The sequence below is a fragment of the Neophocaena asiaeorientalis genome, unplaced genomic scaffold (assembly GCF_003031525.2).
Source record: "Neophocaena asiaeorientalis asiaeorientalis breed wild unplaced genomic scaffold, Neophocaena_asiaeorientalis_V1.1 scaffold197, whole genome shotgun sequence".
Lineage (NCBI taxonomy): Eukaryota > Metazoa > Chordata > Mammalia > Artiodactyla > Phocoenidae > Neophocaena > Neophocaena asiaeorientalis.
This window is the reverse complement of record NW_020174703.1, coordinates 4,162,297-4,182,760: the sequence shown is the minus strand read 5'-3', so window position 1 is coordinate 4,182,760 and position 20,464 is coordinate 4,162,297. Positions and strand designations below refer to the sequence as shown.

Sequence of the window (20,464 nt, the reverse complement as noted above, 5' to 3'; positions counted from 1 at the left end):
AAACTTTTAAACTATTTAGTAAGATTTTATTAATGAAGTCTCAGTTTACATGCATATTTTTAGATTTGTCCTTATTTATACACAAATGAATATGTATAGTGTTTGTGTGTATACACACAGAAAAATATCTGTATTTTGATGTCAACTTGTACAACAAAGGTGCTGATGAATAAAGTGTTACCAATTTTGCAGAGAAATTTATAAACAGAATTAATTTGTTAAGGTGGTATAACCCAAAGAGGCAATTCACCTTTATGAGAGAGAGTTTATTTCAGACTGACAGATAACCTCAAGAGCACCTTAATGATTTTAAGTGTTTTCTATGTGTTTTGTTTTTTTTGGTTTTTTTAGTAAGTTAGCAATTCTTTTAAGGGGCTAAGTATGTGTTTGTGCTATCTTGTGCTATCCGGGGGACAAATTCATTCACTGCTACTCTTACTAAGATATTATTAGTGTCCTCGATACTAGGTTACAAAAGAATTTTAATGTGTCTTACAATCTTTAATATTTTTAATGTCTCTTATATTTTAATATAAGATGTCTTATGTTATTTCAATATGTCTTATAATGTCTTTAATATGTCTTATGTTCATTTTTTAGTATATAGGAATTTAGGTGTGGAGAGGGTTTGATCTATCCATATGTAGCTTGTAGCCTATTTGACTTATTGCTTAGGCAACTGAGCCATGCCTACATCATCTGTGAAAAAAAAAAAATTGTTTTCATCTGAGAAAATTTTCCCTGAGCTTCTGTTGTGGACTCAGCTTCCATAGATGGCATTGTAATATTTCTAAGAGAAACAAGATTTATTCTCTATTCTCAGTATGTAAAAGGAGATTAGATGTAAAGTACCACATAAATTATCTGCCACTTAGTAAATGTTAGTTGATGCTGAATCACGGTAAATTATGTTTTATTATATACGTAAATTTCCCTTCACTAGATTGCACATGGTACAGATCAGTGCCAGGTTCCTATCGTGGAAACAAGGAATTATTCCCAAGGTCACACAATAATATTGCCACAAGAATTTAGCAGAAAGATGAGCCTTGTCCCACATCCTCTAGCTCTTGAACAAGTAGCTATCTGTACACCTGCAATGCAAGGTTGCTGACAAAGTGAGAATTGGGAAAGAATGACCTCGGGTCCCTTCAGTTTCTGGGGAATTTGTTATTTAAAAGAATTTCAGAGCAAATAAAGGAGAAGAATTTGTAGTATACATTGTCTTGCTTTGTGTATTTTCTTCTTTCTGGTAAATATAATTACTTAGTTACAGTGCTTTATGCTTCCTTGAGTTAGAATAAATAAAGGCACTCAAGCATCCCTTCCCTCAGAAGTAAATGGCTTCAGCTGGACAAAAATTATACCCTGCAGCTAATATAGTTGGTGATATACTCTTGTAAGTGATGGGTACTGACACTGCTGAGAGTCTTTTCAATTTATTCAAGAGCACAAAACAGAGTATTAATTAGGGGAAAATCTAAATCTCTTTCACAATCCTTTAATCTCAGGAATAGACAGTGCTGTCAATCAAAAATATTTCTAAGTAGCCAATATGCTGATATTTTTTATTATTTGTGAACTTATAAAATATCATATTTTCATGGTATTACATGTGGGTTAACATTAGGTATCATGTTTTAAAAAATATTTCATGGAATAACTAGGAAGTTCCCAAGCCTATGCAGTTACTATATATTAGAAAAAATTTTAATTGTACTTTAAATAAAACCCTGTGTAAGGATATCAATTATGCCTCATAGTAATATTGCTAACTAAGTTAGAGCTGTCTTAGAAAATCTGATGTTGATGTCTTCATTAAGAAAACCCTGAAATCTGTCATCCTGTTGTTGATTATTGGCTCATCTTTGTTTTCGTATTTTTCTTGGGCTCTTCCTCATGGTCACATAATCCTGCCTTCAAAACCCAATGGAGGCCTGCCTCCTCTTTAAAGGTTAGAGCAGCTCTTTTTATAGGGATTATGATCACACTCACTTTGGGTTAGACTCTGCTGCTAAAACTAGTGTAGAATGTGCACTGTAGATGCCACCTCTTCTTTGGGCCGCGCGGGGGAAATGAGGGAATGGAGTGCTGTGAGCTTCAGCAGAATCCCTGAGGGCGTTCTGCGTACTACTACTGCTGCCATTCCCTGCTGTTCCAGAGCACCCAAATGAAGTTCACAGTATATTTGGTGTTTCATGTAGCAATGTATATGTTATAAGTATTCTTTTGTATGTATTAAATATTGGAGTAAAATTACCAAAAAAAAAAAAAAAATTCCCATCCAGAAGCTCTTAGTTGAGAACTGAGTGAATTAAATACTGCTCTTCACTGTGAACATATATCACTGATTTTCTAGTATTGTGTGCTAGTATTGTGTTAGAGTGGATCCAGCTTGATAACTGAGCTGACAATGAGTACTTTATCAGTACTTACTATTATAATCACTGCCCTAAGCACTTTACGTGGAATGCATACTTTTAATTACTGCAGGTCAGAAACCTTCAAGTTATCTTTGACTCTGTCTCAAACTTCACATCCATCACCACCTCTCTGAATATATATGTACGTATATCAGAATTTGACTACATCTCTTGGCCTCCACTGCTACACTAGTTCACGTTACCATCAACTTTTACCTCAGTTATGGCAAGAGATTTCTCCCTGGCCTTTGTTTCTGCCCTTTCTCCCCGACCTTTGTTTCTGCCCTTTCTCCCCTTCAGTCTACTCTCAACCCAGTGATCAGTGTGATCCTATTAAATCGAAGGTCCCATCTCATTCTGCCCAGTGTCCTTACCTCCAAGACGCCATTAGGATATGGCTTCTCATGACTCGTTTGGCTTCATCTCTTACTTGTCTTCCCCTTGTTCACTCTGGCCTCAACAATGCTGGGCATACTTCCTTCTGAGGGCCTTTGTGATTCCCTTTGACTGTTCTCCGTTATCCACATACCTAATACCTCACTCCCTCACCTATTTTAGAGTTTTATTCAAATGCTTCCTTCTCAGTAAGGCCTACCCTGACCACTCTACTTAAAATTGCAACCCCTTAACTTTCCCTAACTTCCTTCCTTTATTTTTCTTGTGTATTTATTATCGACTAATACACTATATATTTTTCTTATTTACATTGTCTATTTTTTCTTACCCCCACAGGAGGTACACTTCATATATGCAGGGATTTTTGTCTGATTGTTCTTTGCTCCATCTATAGCACCTAGAAGAACACCTGATCATAATACATACTTATTAAAAACTGTTGAATGCATGATCAAATGAATAAATAAACAAACTGCCAATCCTGGCTCTGTCTTTTACTAAGCTTATTTCATCCATCAATGCAAATATGCTGTATATGAAAGGAAATTATTACTACTTCTATGATAGCTTCTTTTTCTTTCTTGTTTTTAAGATTTTAATAGTTTTATTGAGATAATTCGCATACCGTACAATTCATCTACTTAAAATGTACAGTTCATTGATTTTCAGTATATTTAGGGTTGTGCAGTTATCACCACAGTCAGTTTTAGACCGTTTTCATCACCACAAAAGAAACCCTGTAGTCAGTAATAATCAAGTAATAATCACTACCCATTCGCTAATCTTTAACCCCCTCCAGTCCTAGGTTACCACTAATCTACTTTTATCTCTCTAGATTTGCCTATTCTGGATATTTCGTATAAATGAAATCATGTAATATGTGCTCTTTTGTGACTGGCTTCTTTCACTTAGCATGTTTTTGAAGTTGATCCATGTTGTAGCATGTATGAGCACTTTTTATTGCCAGGTAATATTTCATTTTATGAATATACCACTTCTTTCACATTTTGTTTACCCATTCATCAGTTGATGAACATTTGTGTACATGTGTTGTATGGACACATGTTCTAAATTTTCATGGGTATATACCTGGTAGTGGAATTGCTGGGTCATATGGTACCTCTGTATTTACCCTTTTAAGGCACTGACAGACCATTTTCCAAAGCAGTTGCACCATTTCACAATTTCACTAGCAATATATGAGGGTTCCAGTTTCTCCACATCCTTGCCAACGCTTGTTACCTGTTTTTTTGATTCTAGTCATCCTAGTGGGTATAAAGCGGTATCTCACTGTAATTTTTATTAGTATTTCCCTGATACTTAATCATGTTGAGTATCTTTTCATGTGCTTATTAGCCATTTGTATATCTTCATTGGAGAACTGTCTATTCAGATCCTTTGCTCCTTTTAAAATTGGGTTAGGGATTTCCCTGGCAGTGGTTAAGACTCCGAGCTCCCAATGCAGGGGGCCTGGGTTCGATCCCTGGTCAGGGACTAGATCCCACATGCCACAACTAAAGATTTGGCACAGCCAAATAAATAAATAAATATTTTTTTAAAAATTGGGTTGTCTTTTTAATGTCTAGTTGTAATAATTCCTTACGTATTCTGAATACTAGATCCTTATCAGACACATGCTTTGCAAATATTTTCTGTCATTCTTTGGCTTATCTTTCTTTTTCATGATAGCATTCTTTGAAGCACAGCAATTTCAAATTTTGATGAAATCAGTTTATGTGTTTTTATGTATTTGCTTATGCTTTTGGTGTCATATCTAAGAAACTATTGCTTAATCCAGAGTCAAGATTTATACCTGTATTTTCTTCTAAGTGTTTTATAGTTTTAGCTCTTGAATTTAGATCCACCTTGAGTTAACTTTTGTTTGTTTATTTTTTTGTTTCTTTGCGCTTTTTTTGCGGTACGCAGGCCTCTCACTGTTGTGGCCTCTCCCGTTGCGGAGCACAGGCTCCGGACACGCAGGCTCAGCGGCCATGGCTCACGGGCCCAGCCGCTCCGCAGCATGTGGGATCTTCCCAGACCGGGGCACGAACCCGTGTCCCCTGCATCGGCAGGCGGACTCTCAACTGCTGCGCCACCAGGGAAGCCCTGAGTTAACTTTTATATATGATCTGAGGTAGGGGTTCGGTTTCTTTCTTTTGCATGTGGATATCCAGTTGTCCCAGCATCATTTGTTAAAAAGACTATTTTTACCCCCATTAAATTGTCTTGGCACCCTTGTTGAAATCAATGACTGTAAATTTGAGGATTTATTTCTGGACTCTCAGTTCTATTCCATTCATTATGATAACTTATACATTGCTGTGAGAAGTTTGAGTCAGATGGTTCCCTTTGAGTTGCATTCATCTTGCCTAGGCTGTGTTCTTGTTAACTGGGCGCCTTATAGTAATAGTGATAGTAATAGAGAAGCTTTCTAGAAAGACACGTTTTAAAGTTTCTCAATTCCCTGCTTAATTGATGTTTTCTTTGCCTTCATGGAGTTGTAAAGGTCAAAATCTCTAATCGTGACTTTCTTTCTTTTTCTTTTGTCTTCTTGGCTCTCCTTATAGCTTTCCATTTGTAATTCATATTTTCCTCTTAGGGAGCTGTTTTGAGCCCCCATGGAATTTGAGAGCAAGGTCAAGTGAGTTGCATACATTTGTGCAAAATCTGGAGTTTCAGCACTGCATGGGCTTTATTATCATAAAGCCCTCTTCTAATCAAGTATATCCATAGTTGACTAGGAGATTCTGGCATGTAGCCTGAAGGTAATAGGGCCAGCTGGCAGTCTTCGTATGGCTTGAATGCCATGTTGGACCACACAGGTACCTTTTCATCCCAGGCTATTAATCTTAGAAGTTCAGTTTCTAATCTTAGAAGTTGGAAACTCTTTTGGTGGAACAGGAAAGTGGAAAATCAGTTCTTATTGATGCTGTGTAAAGATTGCCAGGAATATCTATAGAATATACAGGTAATTCAGTTTGTCTGCTTTTCCTAGTCAGTTAACCAGGTGATAGTGAACCTCTATCCAGGCATGTATCCTCTTAAACTCCTAAAATACAGATTTAACTTAATCATACCTATACTATGTAGATATTCATCCATGTAATCTCTCTCAAAATACCACTTTCCTATTAGTTTAACAGTTATTATGCTCTAGTTCTTTCAAGACACATACCAGTTGGATAATAAACACATAATTTTTCTTCAGAATTGTAAAATAGAATAATCAATTATTCTGTGCTTGCCATTGATTTAACAAATATTTGTACACCTTCAGTGTGCCGAGAAGAATGCGAGGTGTTATCTCCGTCAGTGTATTGGGAACCCTCGGCACAGTGTTTGGCTAGCATTTATAGGTGAAATCACTCACCTTTGTGATTGGCTTAGGACCTTCTTCCAGGTTTTCCCCCTACAGGTTAGTCCATGATTGGACTTAGCCAAACATGCTAACAATCAGAAGCTTTTATTCATCCATTTATTCAATAAATGTTGATAGAAAGCCTCCTGTTATGCCATATGCTGTGATTGCTGCTGGCGATACAAAGGTGAAGACTGACAGCCTCAGTCACTACCCATGGGCTAGGCATCATAAAATGATGTTGCTTATCAACACTAAAATGATTGCAACAGATCACTCTTATGTGACACATGGTACTATGAGAACATCTAATAGTCATCCATTCGTTAAACCAAAAAGCCCTAAGTGCCTACTGTGTGCTAGCACAGTTTGACTTGCGAAGATCAGGAACAGCTTCTGAGGGGATGCGACAGTTAAGCTGAGATCTAGAGAGGAGTGAGCCAGGTGAAGGGATAGTGGAAGCGCCTTCCTGGCCGATAGCACAGAGGAAGAGGAAGAAAGCTAGTATGAAAAGAGGCCAAGACGGGCAAAACCAGACTGAGGTCGGACCTTGGGGGCTGTGTTGAAGACTTTGCCCTTTGTCCTAAGAGCAGAAGGAAACCACTGAAATGTTTGAACCAGAAGCCACCTTTTTACACAAGCCTGTGACCTAGGTCTTAATTAGACAAGGTTAGCTCTTACACAGATTTGATTTTGAGATAGGAAATGTTAAAACTTTAAAGTTCTGTCTTATGCAGAGTGTGCTTTAGAATTACCTGGAGGACTTGTTAAAATAGCTTTCTGGGCCCCACTGCCAAGAGATGCTGTAGGTCTAGATGGTGTTCAAACTTTTGAATTTCTAGTAACTTCCCAGAAGATACTGCCGCTGCTGGTCCTACTCCTGGACCAGATTTTGAGTTGCAGTTAGTTAGAGCCACAGAATTAACTCACCTTTCATTTGTTATTGTTTCCCTCATGCGTAACCAGCAAAGGATCATTTTTAGTCATATAGTAACAAGAAATATTTGCTTCAGAAGCTATCAATATATTTTATAGAAGCTACTTCAGGGCTATAAATTATACTTATCTGTGTGCCGTCCATGTGTGTGATACGTGATTCTATGAGGCGATGTGGTGTATTCAATATTGGGCAGACATAGCCCCAGAAGTCCAGATACTTAAAGAAATTGTGATTGCCAAAACCTTATAAAAAGTTAAAGTACTACCTTGATAGCTGTTAAGATTTTGAAATTTAGAACAATATGATATGGGTTTGGAAACGGTGTTTCAGCAAGAATAAACCTATTATTGAATCCGTTTTTGTTTTTTTTTTTCCTAGATCTAATTACTTGTTTAGACACTGCATCCAGTTTTTTGGAACCTGAGTTCAGGTATGACCATATTTGTGACTTTTTTTTCTTAAATGTTACTCTTCATCTATTTCATCCTCATCTTATGTACTTAAGATTAATGTACATGGTGTGACTCATAATCATTGTTCTGAGACATCAGTAAACCAGAGCTTATGTAAAACCACTGAGTTTTCATGTTTAAATTTTGCCTTAACTTTTAGCATTTGAATCTTCTCCACAATGGAAGTATAATTTGGATATACTTTAAAAGTAGGACTAGTCACTCTTCAAAATCTGGCAAAACTCCTAATAAAGGTAGAAGATCCATTTATCTTTGCTCAAAAAGAAGTAACAGGATGATTTAGGCTGTTAGAGAATTCCTCACTGTTCTTACCCAGGTGGCATTTTTATTAATACTGCCATTTTCCTGCTTTACACCCTTGTCTCTTGCTTGGACTAGGATTAACTTGTAATTGGTTTCCCTTTTCTAACCTTTGCTGGCTTTTTTCTGCCATTCACATTCTGCCAAGTTATTTTCTAAAATCTGTATTCGCTCACTCCCCTGCTTTGAAATCTTCAGGAGCTACTTATTATGACAAAATGCCATCCCTATTCATTAGCCTGGTTCTCAGGGTCCTTCACAAGTAGTCTTTGGGCCATTTTTCTAGTCTCACGTTAACCTACTCATGTTGAAACGTCCCTGGATTATTTATACTGCTCTGAGCTCTCAGAACTTTTGTCTGGAATCACTTTATTCTTCTCTGTTTAGCACATTCATTCTCATCTTTGAAGACCCATCTCACTCACCTCCCCCAACTTGCTACTGCTCCCCAAAGAACCTTCATTTTGTCTTCAGGAATGGTTCTCTCTCTGTGGGCTGGTGGGGCTCTTCAGCCCTCGTTGGGGGTTGTGGCCAGCAGCGGTAACCCTGGCATCGGTGTATGTCACACGGCCCTGCCAGAGGATCAGCTGTCTTGGACCCTCCACTCTCCAGCTCCGTCTATCACCACCCACATGCAAGCTGCCGTCCTTTCTCGCCTGGACTGTCTAACTGTGTCTTATCCTCCACTCATGGTCCTTACAGTCTCTTTTCTTTCCAGGAGCCAGAATAAATTTTTAACAAAAATAAAAATCAGATGATATGTATAGACCATCAAAATCCTTTGTTGACGTCCTCTTTTTACTTAGAAATATACTCCAAGACTCCTCACCACAGCCCCCCTGGCTTCTGCATGATCTGATCCCTGTCCCCTCTTCCAAGCTTCTCTCAGACTAACCTTACCTTTCTCACTGCACTCTACCTGCACTGGTTGTCCTCGGTTCCAGACACACACAGGCCATCCTGCCTCAAGGACATGCTTTTCCTTCTGGTTGCGTTGCACATCCCTGCACTGTTCCAGTGACAGCTGGTGGTTCTCCGCTGAGGCTTCCCTTCGTCAGAGCCCCGTCCACTGACCGAGGCAGTGCAGAGCCCTGCATATGAACACAAACTCTGGAGCCATCTACCACGACACAACTGTGTGACCTGGGCACACAGCTCATCAGTTTCCTCATCTGTAAAATGAGGATAATAATAATACCTACCATGTAGGGTTCTTATGTGGATGACTTGAAGTGTACTTAGAATGTTGCCTGGGACATAGTAAGTTTGCTGAATGTTTGTATTACTTTTATTGTTATATTCCTCCCGGTTATTTCATAGAGTGCCTTTTCTTTATAGCATAATCATAATCTAATTAATCATAATCTAATTAATCTAAAGTATCCATTTAATGTATTCTCCCACGACAGGAATGTAAACCCAGTGAGGATGGCACCATATTTGCTTGGTTGACCTTTGTAAACCCGGTACCTAGCACAGCCCGGCACTTAACAGACAATGTAATAGACATTCATGTAAATGTGTTAAGTGGGTAGGTGGATGAGTGAGTGAGTAAATAAATGAATGCCAAACATTTTTTTTAAATCGACTTAAATTTGATCAGTAGAGAGCTGGTGAAATAAATTGAGGCTCATCCACCAAGTCAAATGTAGCTATTAAATATCATGAATAGCTCTTACAGTAGAAATATGTCTGCCATTCATTATGAAGCAAAATAGAGCAGTATGTAGAATATGAAATAATTTTTGTATATATGTATGTGAAGACGTGTAAATGGTTGGAAGAAAATCTTAAGGGCTTTTTAGAAGTGGTGGTTCTCTCAGAGTGGTGAGATTATGGTATTTACATTGAACTGAAAACTGGTAAGTGACATTTTTTGGTCTTTTTCCCCAGAAAGTACAGCACTATATACTCTTTAACTTGTTTTTATTTCACAGCAAATACTGCCCCGCTGGTTGTCTGCTTCCTTTTGCTGAGATATCTGGAACAATCCCTCATGGATATAGAGATGTAAGTTGGATATAGACTTACGTTAAAGTGATGATAAAACTTCATTTTTTTAAACTCCTTCATAGATAGATGTGTAATCTATTGTGTATCTTTATCTTGATTTTTATTTTCTAGGAATTACTTCTTTTTAGTAATATGTAACATTTTGTTGTTTTTCTTCTGCTAAAAACCTGTTCTGTGTTGTATTATCAATAATCTATCCCATGTTTATTAAGAAAACTGCCCAGATCAATTAATTTCTAGAGGAAGAAGTATAAGTGTCTTGTTTATGAATTATCAAAAGAAAATTTAAAACTAATCTTTTATCTTTCCTCCCTGAAGTCCTCACCATTGTGCATGGCTGGTGTGCATGCAGGCGTAGTGTCAAACATTTTGGGTGGCCGGATTAGTGTCGTAATTAGTAAAGGCATCCCGTACTATGAAAGTTCTTTGGCTAACAACGTAACGTCTGTGGTGTAAGTATATATGCTGTTTATAATAAGTGTGTTTCACGGGGTGGGATAGGGATGAGTTAGACCTGAGCAGTATCACTGTTGATGGTGTTCATGAAATAACCTTTGTGTGATAAGGACAGACGTTGATGGTGTTCATGAAATAACCTTTGTGTGCTCGATATCTGAGTGTATTGACGAGTGCAGGCGAGGTCTTGCTATCTTGGCTTGTTCTCTGTCAGAAAGGTTGGTAGTCATTTGGAAGAGTGATTTGTTTCTTCTTTTCTAAGTGTTGAAAGAGCCCAGAGTGAGTCTAGAAGTATATTGCCAAATCCTTACTTCGTTTTAAAGATCAGAAGGCATAACTAACTACTCTGTTCCTTATAGCCTGTGTGGCCCATGATGGATTAGGATAATTGAAACGCTTTGAATATAAATCAAATTTTGACATAAATCAGATAGTATTATGAATCCCTCTCATCCCAAGAGAATATTTTAAGAATGTATTTTCATGGTATTTATGATCTACTGTATTACAAAACATAGACTAGGCATCAAGAGCAGGAGAAATTGAAACATTGAATAGAAACATAGTATGAGTGATCTGTTTGTAAATCTTGCATCTTAGACATGCTCGGTCCTGCAGACAATAAGCGTAATTGAAGCCAGCTTCTCTTCAGGTCCTAGGCCAGTTTCATTCAGAAGGCCAAGAGTGTGATCCATACTCAAGACAGTATAAAGCAGGAGGCAGCAAACCTTTTCTGTAGAGAGCCAGCTAACAAATATTTCAGACTTTATGGGCCACATGTCTGGCACTCATTCTTTTTTGTTTTATTTACAACTTTTTAACTACGTAAAAACTGTTCTAAGCTTTCTGGCCATACAAAACAGGCCATGCATGGGCTGTCATTTGCTCATCCCTGCTCTAGAGTCAGCTACCTTTCCTTCCTCTGGTTTCTTCTGGACGATTTTATGCAGATCGTTTCATTCCTTTCCACTGTTATACCTTTAGAAAGAATTTTTTTCATGTGTTCTCTCTTTCATATTTAAAAAAACGGACAGGTTGCATCCATTTGTGATGGTTTGAGCGTTGTGCTAAAGGCAGGAGCATACACTGATGACTTTGATGATTTTATCCCTCCAAGGTCCTTAGGGCCCTTTGACCTGCCATATGGTGAACTAATAACTAATAATCCCACCCCTCCACTCTCCCTAAGCACCTATTCTGCCGGTTACTTTGAAATTCAAATGCAGTGCTACATTGTAACACTGAAACTTTTTCTTAGATACATTGATTTCCTGTAACAAATGCAGTCTCTCTTAGTAGTAGCCAGCTTTTCTTCTGTTTGCCCCAGGAAGCTTGAGCCTCTTTCTATGAGAATTACACTTTTCATTATATATTCCCAAAAAGCAATTGCCACAGAAACACTTTAGGAATCAATTTATTTCATGAAAAAGAAATAAAATAAGTACATATTGAAGGTTGCATGGATGCACTTGCATAATCATATATGAAACTAGGCACTAGATACTTGTAGAGAAAATTGATTATGCTGTCTAATAGATAGCCATAGATGGTGCTTAGTGAAATAAAAGCAAAAGAAAGCTTTGCTAAGACAAATATGAGGAAATCATGTGGTTATATGAGTGTCACCAAAAAAGTCTTTCTCTCTTTCAGGGGACACTTATCTACAAGTCTTTTTACATTTAAGACAAGTGGTAAGCCTCTCACGGACTTTATAACTTATCATAATTTGTATAATAGCCAGTATTTTTTGAACACTGTACATCAGGCACTTTGCCAATTGCTAGGTTGGGTTTTGGGTTTTGGGGTTTTTTTGCACTTTCTCATTTAGTTATCACGAATAACTCTATGAGGTAAAATACGTGCTTAATAATTTAATGAATGGAATAAACTGGAGGTTTTATATTAATAGAGAAATGATCATGTAAGCATGGAAGTTACCTTAGAAAAAGGGAATTTTGAATATGTCTGAAGTAATTAACTCAATCAACAGAAAATATTGAGTGCCTTTTTTCATTTGTCAGGCACTGTTCTGGTGCTAGTGAAACAAAAGTGAGCAGAATAAACAAAATTATGCTTTCCTGGAGCTTACATTCTGGAAGTGAGAGATTGACAATAAACAGCGGATAAGTAAATGAATGTTTATAACGTCCTGTTTACAATATTATAAAAGATGTAGAAAATAAGGCAAGGAAAGAGGACAGGCAGTTCAGAAGGGACAGGTTCGAAGTTTAATGTGGGTTGGGGCAGGCCTCATGGAGAATGTGACATCTGAGCAAACACCTGGAGACGAGGTAAGGGAGCAAGTTGCCCTCTGGGGAGAGTATCCCAGGGAGAGGGTAATGTGTTGCCATTCAGCTAGTGATTACTGCTGTGAATAAATATGTCTGTACGTTCTCTGATGAGACACGAAGACATAGACCCAAGAAACATTTGCATACTTTTGAAGCCCTCTAGTACAGTATATTGTCAGCATAGTGTATGTTAATTAAAGGAACGATTAGAGTTTCCAATGAGCAAGTGTTTAGAGATTTTTGAGTTTATATCTGGAGGCCAAATTACTTTCTTCTTTGTTTCAGGTTGTTATGGAACACTGGGCATGGAATCTGGCGTGATCGCCGATGCTCAAATAACGGCATCATCTGTGCTGGAGTGGACGGACCACACAGGGCAGGAGAACAGCTGGAAACCCGAAAAGGCCAGGCTGAAAAAACCTGGACCTCCTTGGGCCGCTTTTGCCACTGATGAATATCAGTGGTTGCAAATAGATCTGAATAAGGAAAAGAAGATCACAGGTTAAGAGACACAATTTTCTAGATGATTTATAATACTAATTTCATTTGGAAACCTAGTGACATCTAAGAATTTAATAGAAAATTAGGTCACTGCAAATTTAATTCTATGGTTTTAAGTTTAGTGTACTGGTGTTAATATGACCGAAGTTGGTTTTATAAAGCATGGCAGAGGAGAGGAGTTGGTATTTGATTCTTACTAGTGTTTCTTTTCATTGTAAAGAGATTCTTTTAAGGTCGTGTTTCAGTAAAGGGATCTTGCGACATCTGAAATAACCATCTCCTATAGTCATTAAGAGAAATTTGTGTTCAAGGAGTCCACTTTAAGTGCTACAAATAATATTCCACATGTGCCAAGTATAAATTTAATTATTTAGAGCAACTTAAATGGTCAGAATAATTGGTTAGGATTGGTTTAGATAATTTTGTTAAAGATTTATTTTGCTTTGGTTCTAAAAATAATACCAGTAATCTTCTTTAATCTATTCATTCCCAGGAAGTCATTCTTTCTCAGTAGGTGAACTATATTTTGCAGTGTCGTGAACACAAGCTGCCAAAATACAATAGTCCTTTCCTTACGTGTGCCTATCATTCTTCTTGTCTCTACAAGGGAGCAAAGCCAAGGATTTAGTTACCATTAGGATGAAAACGTGCACTTAGATATGGTAATGTGCCAGCGACAAAAATGTTTCAACAGTACATTTTAGGTGTTAATGCTTCAATGATGAACAAACTTCAAAGATCAGACTGTGAGCACTAACAAAAGGACCTCTCCATTCCCAGGCATTGTAACCACCGGCTCCACCATGGTGGAGCACAATTACTATGTGTCAGCCTACAGAATTCTGTACAGTGATGATGGGCAGAGATGGACTGTGTACAGAGAGCCTGGTGTGGAGCAGGATAAGGTAAAATGATTACCAGAGTATTTTTAAAGAACATTAAAAAGGGGGATGGGGGGTAGGTGGCCTTTGCCAAAAGCCACAGAAGCTCTTCCTGTGTGATATAAAAATTAAATATCATTTGGTCTTACTCTGCCCTCTTCTGGTTATTTTAGGTAGTGTTAGTTATTGGCCTTACCCTTCTACCTGTGGTTAGGAAATTCTCAGTACTTCTAGGTCCCTTTTGATGATTGTAAGGGTAAGTACTTGCCTGATTTTTTTTTTTCCAGTACATTTTAATTCACTTGTTTAAATAATTCATTAAGAAATAATAAAAAGGAACTTTAATTTCTTGTCCTTAAAAAGCTTTTATCAATCCACAGAATGATGTAGAGCCTAACTTGTTCCTAGATTTCTACTCTAGGCCAGCGGGGGTGGGGACAAAAGAGCTAAAGGTAGAAGGGCATTAAATTGTAGGATATTATAGAAAGGTCATGTCAAGATCACCTCACCAACTTTTGTCGTAGAAAACAACTTTTTTTCCACCTAAAGAATTTCCTTAACCTCTGTGGTAATAATGAACTGTTCTAGTTAGCAAGAAATGACAATGCTTAGGGGTAGAGAGCAAGTAGGTAGAGGTGGCTATCAACTAGAGGTTTGTTACTTTCACCTGGGCTCCTGGACCTCGATCCACCCACCACAAGGGGTCCCTGTCCCCAAGGAAGGTGGATGCCTCTCATCTAGAATTGAAATTATGAGCACATTTTTTTCAATGAAACCTCCCTGTGAGTTTTGTTTCAATTTTATGATACTATCAGTTCTCTATCATATACATGATATGCTAATATATTTTCACTTGCCACTTTTCTCACCTCTCTGTTCAAAAAACTCCAGGGATTCCCTTTAATCTTTCGTATGGATCTAAACTCTTCAGCTGTTACTCAAGGCCTTCTTTCCTCTCTTCTGCTTGATATCACATGAACTTCAATCTTTGGTGAGCCTCCACCCCTTGAAGCAGATAAAAATATTGTCTCTGAATCTAACTTACTTCTGCCTAATGCCCCCAAACTTACTTTTTACTATTAGCACATACATATTTATTTGTACAATAATATTTGTTATACTTGTAGAATATAGTTAATTTTTTGAAATTATAAGTATTATCCATGCTTATATTATTAAAACATCTAACAACACTGAATCATATTTCTGAAAAACTTTTTTTGGCTTCTTTTTTGAAAGATAATTTCACTGGGCGTAGAATACTAGGTTGACAGTTTTTTCTTTCAATACTTTAAATATGCTGGTCCATTGCTTTCTAGTCTGCATTGTTTTCAGCAAGAATTTATTTTAAGCAATTTTTTTTTTTTTTTGCGATACGAGGGACTCTCACTGTTGTGGCCGCTCCCATTGCGGAGCACAGGCTCTGGACGCACAGGCTCAGCGGCCATGGCTCACGGGCCCAGCCGCTCCGCGTCATGTGGGATCTTCCCGGACCAGGGCACGAACCCGTGTCCCCTGCATTGGCAGGCAGACTCTCAACCACTGCACCACCAGGGGAGCCCTATTTTAAGCAATTTGATTATGATGTACCTTTGTGTAGTTGTCTTCATGTTTCTTCTGCTTGGATTTCTTTGAGCTTCTTGGATCTGTGGGTTATAATTTCTATCAGATTTGGAAAATTATAGGCCCTTTTTTCTTGAATATGTTGCCTCCTCAATTCTAACTACGTGAAGATTATGAATCTTGAAGATGTATCAGTTCACTGATGCTCTGTTTATTTTTTCCCAGTCTTTTTCTTTCCATGTTCCAGTTTGGAAAATTTGTATTGTTTTATCTTTAAGTTCACTAATCTATCCCTCTTCAGTGTCTGATCTGCTATTAATCCTATCTGGTGTATTTTATCTCCAACATTGTATTTTTCACTTCTAGATATTCAGTTTTTGGCTTTTAAAATTTTCTTCCATGTCTCTCCTTAACATGCTCATGGTTTTCTTTACCTCTAAAACATACGGAGTATATAATAACCCTTTTAATGCCCTTGTCTACTAATACTATATACTAACATGTCATATCTGGGCCTTTATATATTGTTAGATATTATGGGTCCTATTTTACATGCCTGGTAATTTTTGATTGGTTACCAGACATTGTGAACTTCATATTGCTTGGTGTTCGATTTCTTTTTTTTATTATTACTCCTTTAAATATTTTTGAGCTTTATTCTGGGATGCAGTTAGGTTCCTTGGAAATCATGTGACCTTTTCAAAGCTTACATTTTAGGTTTGTTAGGCAGCACCTGAGCAGTTTTAGTTCTAATTTTTCCCCACTACTGAGACAATACTGTTCTAAGAACTCAATCCAATGTCCCATGTATATGAGGTTTCTCCAGTCTCTGTTGGCAACATAAGCTGGCCCAGCCCTGTATGGCCCTGAGAATTGTTCTCCTGTTCCTTTCTAGTGGTTTTTTTTCCATCCACAGATAGTTTAGTTAAAGGTGTAAGGGGAAACCCCAACAGACCCTAGAAGTCTCTGTGTAATTCTTGTCTCTCCCACACTCTGCCCTGCAAATTCTAGCTGCCTTAGCCTCTCCATCTCTGAACTCTCCCTCAATTCAGGGAGACCACCACGCTCTTTCCAGGCAATACTGGTGCAATAGAAGGGCTCACCTCATTTGTTTTCCTCCACTTGGGGAGTATTGCCCTATGCTGCCTGTTGTCCAGCCTTTGAAAACCATTGTTTCATATATTTTATCTGATTTTTCAGATCTTTAAGGAAGAAGGATAAATCCAGTCCCTGTTAGTCTGTCGTGGGTAGAAGTGGAAGTCCTTACATTGAACTATATGAAATAACAGTGTTTTTTGCCTCACTTATGTTTGTCCATCTGCTCTCTCATCTACTCCCAACTCAGGGATAATTGACGTATTCATTTTCATACCCTTTCTAAGCATGCACACATACATGAGCACATACACAAAGATTCAGGCTGCTTTTGGTTTTGTTTTCAGAAAATGGGAATGTATATACAAGTTGTTTTCATAATATATTGCTTTTTAATAGTATGCCATTTTTGTGTTTGGTAATATCCAATAAAATGTAAGTTCCTTGAGAGTGAAAACTTTAACTTCCATTTCCATTTCACCCTCGTGGCACCTTGTGAGCCCCCACATTACACGGGGGGTCATAATAAATGCTTGTACATTAAATGAAAATCCTTTTTACTTAGTTTTTATGAAATCTTTTTCCTTTAAGTTTTTTATGAAGATGAGATGGCAGTATGGAGTAAAATTTCAGGGATAGTTTTTATGTCCTAAGATGATGATGTTTAGTTATTGTTCCTGTTCCGCTAATATAATAGACTGCAAGGAATCGCCTTCATTTTACTTGAGAGTAATATCTGAGGAAATAATGGAAGCTTACTAGTTCAGAGATTATTGTAACTTCAGACCTCTTTAAAAATGAAGGATATTAAATCATCTTAGAAGGTTATAGTCGAATGCCATTTGAATCAGCCAGGAAGAAAATAGCTGTATTTGGAAATAACTTGATTGAGGAGTTAAACATTTACTTGTTCTCACATTAACTGAGAAAAAAACCACTTGGATTTTAGGCAGGTATCTGTTTATTGATGGTCTTTAGAAACTGCCTAGGTAATTTGGCCTGAAGAAATGAGGAGGGCTCTTTTTTGCTTAGTGGAGCCCTATGGTTAAGTCAGAAGACACAGATTCAAATCACTGCTGTAAACTGACTGGCTATGTAGTCCACTTACATTGTATAAACCGCAGTGTTCTGGGTTCTGCCTATTTTGTAGGCTTGTCATGAAGAACATCTGAGTTAATTATATGAAGATGCTTTGTAAATAATTAAGAGCTGTTCCAGTGTGAGATACTATTATTATTTGCTTGAAATAGTCACCTGAAATTATATTTTTACCTAAGGATTATTCATATGATGCATTTGTGGCTATTTAGTTATGATTATTAAATTAGGCAGTGGGCAGCGTCACTTTTCTGGTTCAAATAGCAGGAAATGAAAATGTATGATATGGGAACTGTGTTTATATAGTTTCTCCAGCAGGCGGAGCTATGTATCTGTTATGTGTTTGTTAGTGTATGTTCACTTTCAGTTTATTTATTGAGAGAAAAATTATGAAAGGTACACAGTACAGCATTTCCTCTAAGACCTCAAATGTTCAATTATGCTTTACTTTGAAAATAAAATTAATATATTTAAATGGTGATTCCACAGGACTAGAGTTACTAATTTATTAATACAAGGTACTGTGCACTGCAATCGAAACCTTCTTCCCAAATTGCCAAGTTAAAACTTTTGTTATGTTTAAGTCATCTTAAAATCATTTCTGTACTCAGTATTTTCCTCCTATGAAATTTTTATGAAGCGTGTGCAGCTTCTTAATAGTTTTACCAAATTATGATTAATTTATTTTCTTAGAAATTAATGCTTAATGTCACATTTTGCAGAACTCATTTAAGGCCCAGAGCAAAAACCAAAAACATGTTTCAGTGGAGCAGTTTAGCCCTGGCCTCTGTTGATGTAAAGTACCAATTTTTGTTGTTTTTTAAAGATATTTCAAGGAAACAAAGATTATCACCAGGATGTGCGTAATAACTTTTTGCCACCAATTATTGCACGTTTTATTAGAGTGAATCCTACCCAATGGCAGCAGAAAATTGCCATGAAAGTGGAACTGCTTGGATGTCAGTTTATTCCTAAAGGTAAAGCAACAGTATGTTTAAGGCATGTGGTTTTCACTGGATTAATTAAAAATGACTGTGCTGTTCTCTGAGAAATTAATTAATAATAATGTAAGTGTTTATACTCTACAGTATGTTCTTAAAGGGATTTTTAAAAAGAAATAGTTATCCCTGTTAAATATCATATTAGATATCAAACTGGTTTCCAAAATTACAAGTGGAAGAAGAAAGAGAGGGTGTCATTGATGACATAATGCAATGAGATTGCTTTCCAAATGTAGTCTCAACCTTAATAATTTTTAATCAGGTCTCATGTAGTAGAATATTTGTATCGTATAAGCACTGGTGATTGTAAGTCACCTTAGCCTAAGTGCCTTTTACTTTGAATAAATTAAAAATGGGAATAACTTCCTTCAAAATTATACAATATTTTAATACTTTGTTTACTGTTATATCCCCCCAGACTACCATAGTGCCTGACACATAGTGGGCCCTCCATAAGTATTTATTAAATGAATTGAATGAGTAGTATATTATACTGTGACGACATTTTTACAGCTTTATCATTCAATATCATCTGACTCTCTGTTATTCTCCTTCCTAAGAAGATTCTTTTCAGACAATTTAATTATTTAAAAACTCAGAAATCCCAATATATTTGTGCATTTCATGCAGAGTATATTTATCCTTCTGACGTATTTCTCTCTGAGATTTAAAATTACTGTGCAGAATTAAGTATTCTGGGAAATGTTAAAGACATTTAAAATTACTATATTTAACTATGATTTTTATAAGCAAAATGTATAAACTTTTCTAAACCATTTTTCAAGGTCGTCCTCCAAAACTTACTCAGCCTCCACCTCCTCGGAGCAGCAGTGACCTCAAAAACACTACAGCCCCTCCAAAAATAGCCAAAGGTATGCCTACTTTAAATGTGAGAATTTGATGTTCCCTGGATTTGTGGTATAATTTTCCATAAACATATTAAAAGCATTATAAAGTAACTATTTAAATCAAGCTGGTATAGATTAAAGAATAAAAAGTTTTTAAAACTTTTTTCAAGGTCGTGCCCCCAAATTTACTCAACCACTACAACCTCGAAGTAGCAATGAATTCCCTGCACACACAGAGCAAACAACTGCCACTCCTGAAATCAAAAATACCACCATAACTCCAAATGTGACCAAAGGTATGCAAACCCCAAAATTAATACCTGTTCATAGTAGTGAGTTTTTTTGTTTTTAACTTAAGTTTTCAGAAACATTTCCAGCTTTTAAACGCTCAGGATTTTTTCCCTCTGTTTTTTAAGTATAGCAAAAAATTTGATTCCATACCTTATAGAAAAAGCTGGCTGCATTGCTCTAAGTTCTATTATCTGGTACTATGTAAAATGGTTCTTTAAATATTTAGAGATGGCTGCTGTATTCTAGGCTTCCTCTTATGATTTTTTTTTCCCTCTATAGCTAAATATGTGGAGTCTCAGGCTTAGGAAGATAATTTTTCTAGAAATAACTAAAACCATAGCAGGAAACAAACTTTTTTTCTGATTATACATTAATTTGCTGGATAGGGAACTTGGTAGGATAAAGGGAAGAAGGAGAAAAAAAGTTTTGGTGAAAATACATACTTTTTTTTAAAAAAAGATACTCTGTTAACATTTATTTTAAAAATTTGGTCTCTGTTTTTTAAATGTTTACAGTTTTTCAGATTATAAATAGTG

At 36.9% G+C, this 20,464-nt stretch overlaps 1 protein-coding gene across 1 annotated transcript in view; it reads left to right on the top strand.

The window, feature by feature from the left end:
• DCBLD2 (discoidin, CUB and LCCL domain containing 2) overlaps nt 1–20,464 on the top strand; it is a 71,210-nt gene that overhangs the window by 37,220 nt on the left and 13,526 nt on the right. Inside the window, exons 3-11 of the mRNA XM_024759283.1 lie at nt 7,496–7,547; nt 9,828–9,900; nt 10,222–10,355; nt 12,010–12,050; nt 12,936–13,151; nt 13,932–14,056; nt 18,615–18,765; nt 19,575–19,661; nt 19,808–19,933. Of these exons, the coding sequence (XP_024615051.1) occupies nt 7,496–7,547; nt 9,828–9,900; nt 10,222–10,355; nt 12,010–12,050; nt 12,936–13,151; nt 13,932–14,056; nt 18,615–18,765; nt 19,575–19,661; nt 19,808–19,933 (1,005 nt within the window). The remainder of the gene's footprint in view (nt 1–7,495; nt 7,548–9,827; nt 9,901–10,221; nt 10,356–12,009; nt 12,051–12,935; nt 13,152–13,931; nt 14,057–18,614; nt 18,766–19,574; nt 19,662–19,807; nt 19,934–20,464) is intronic.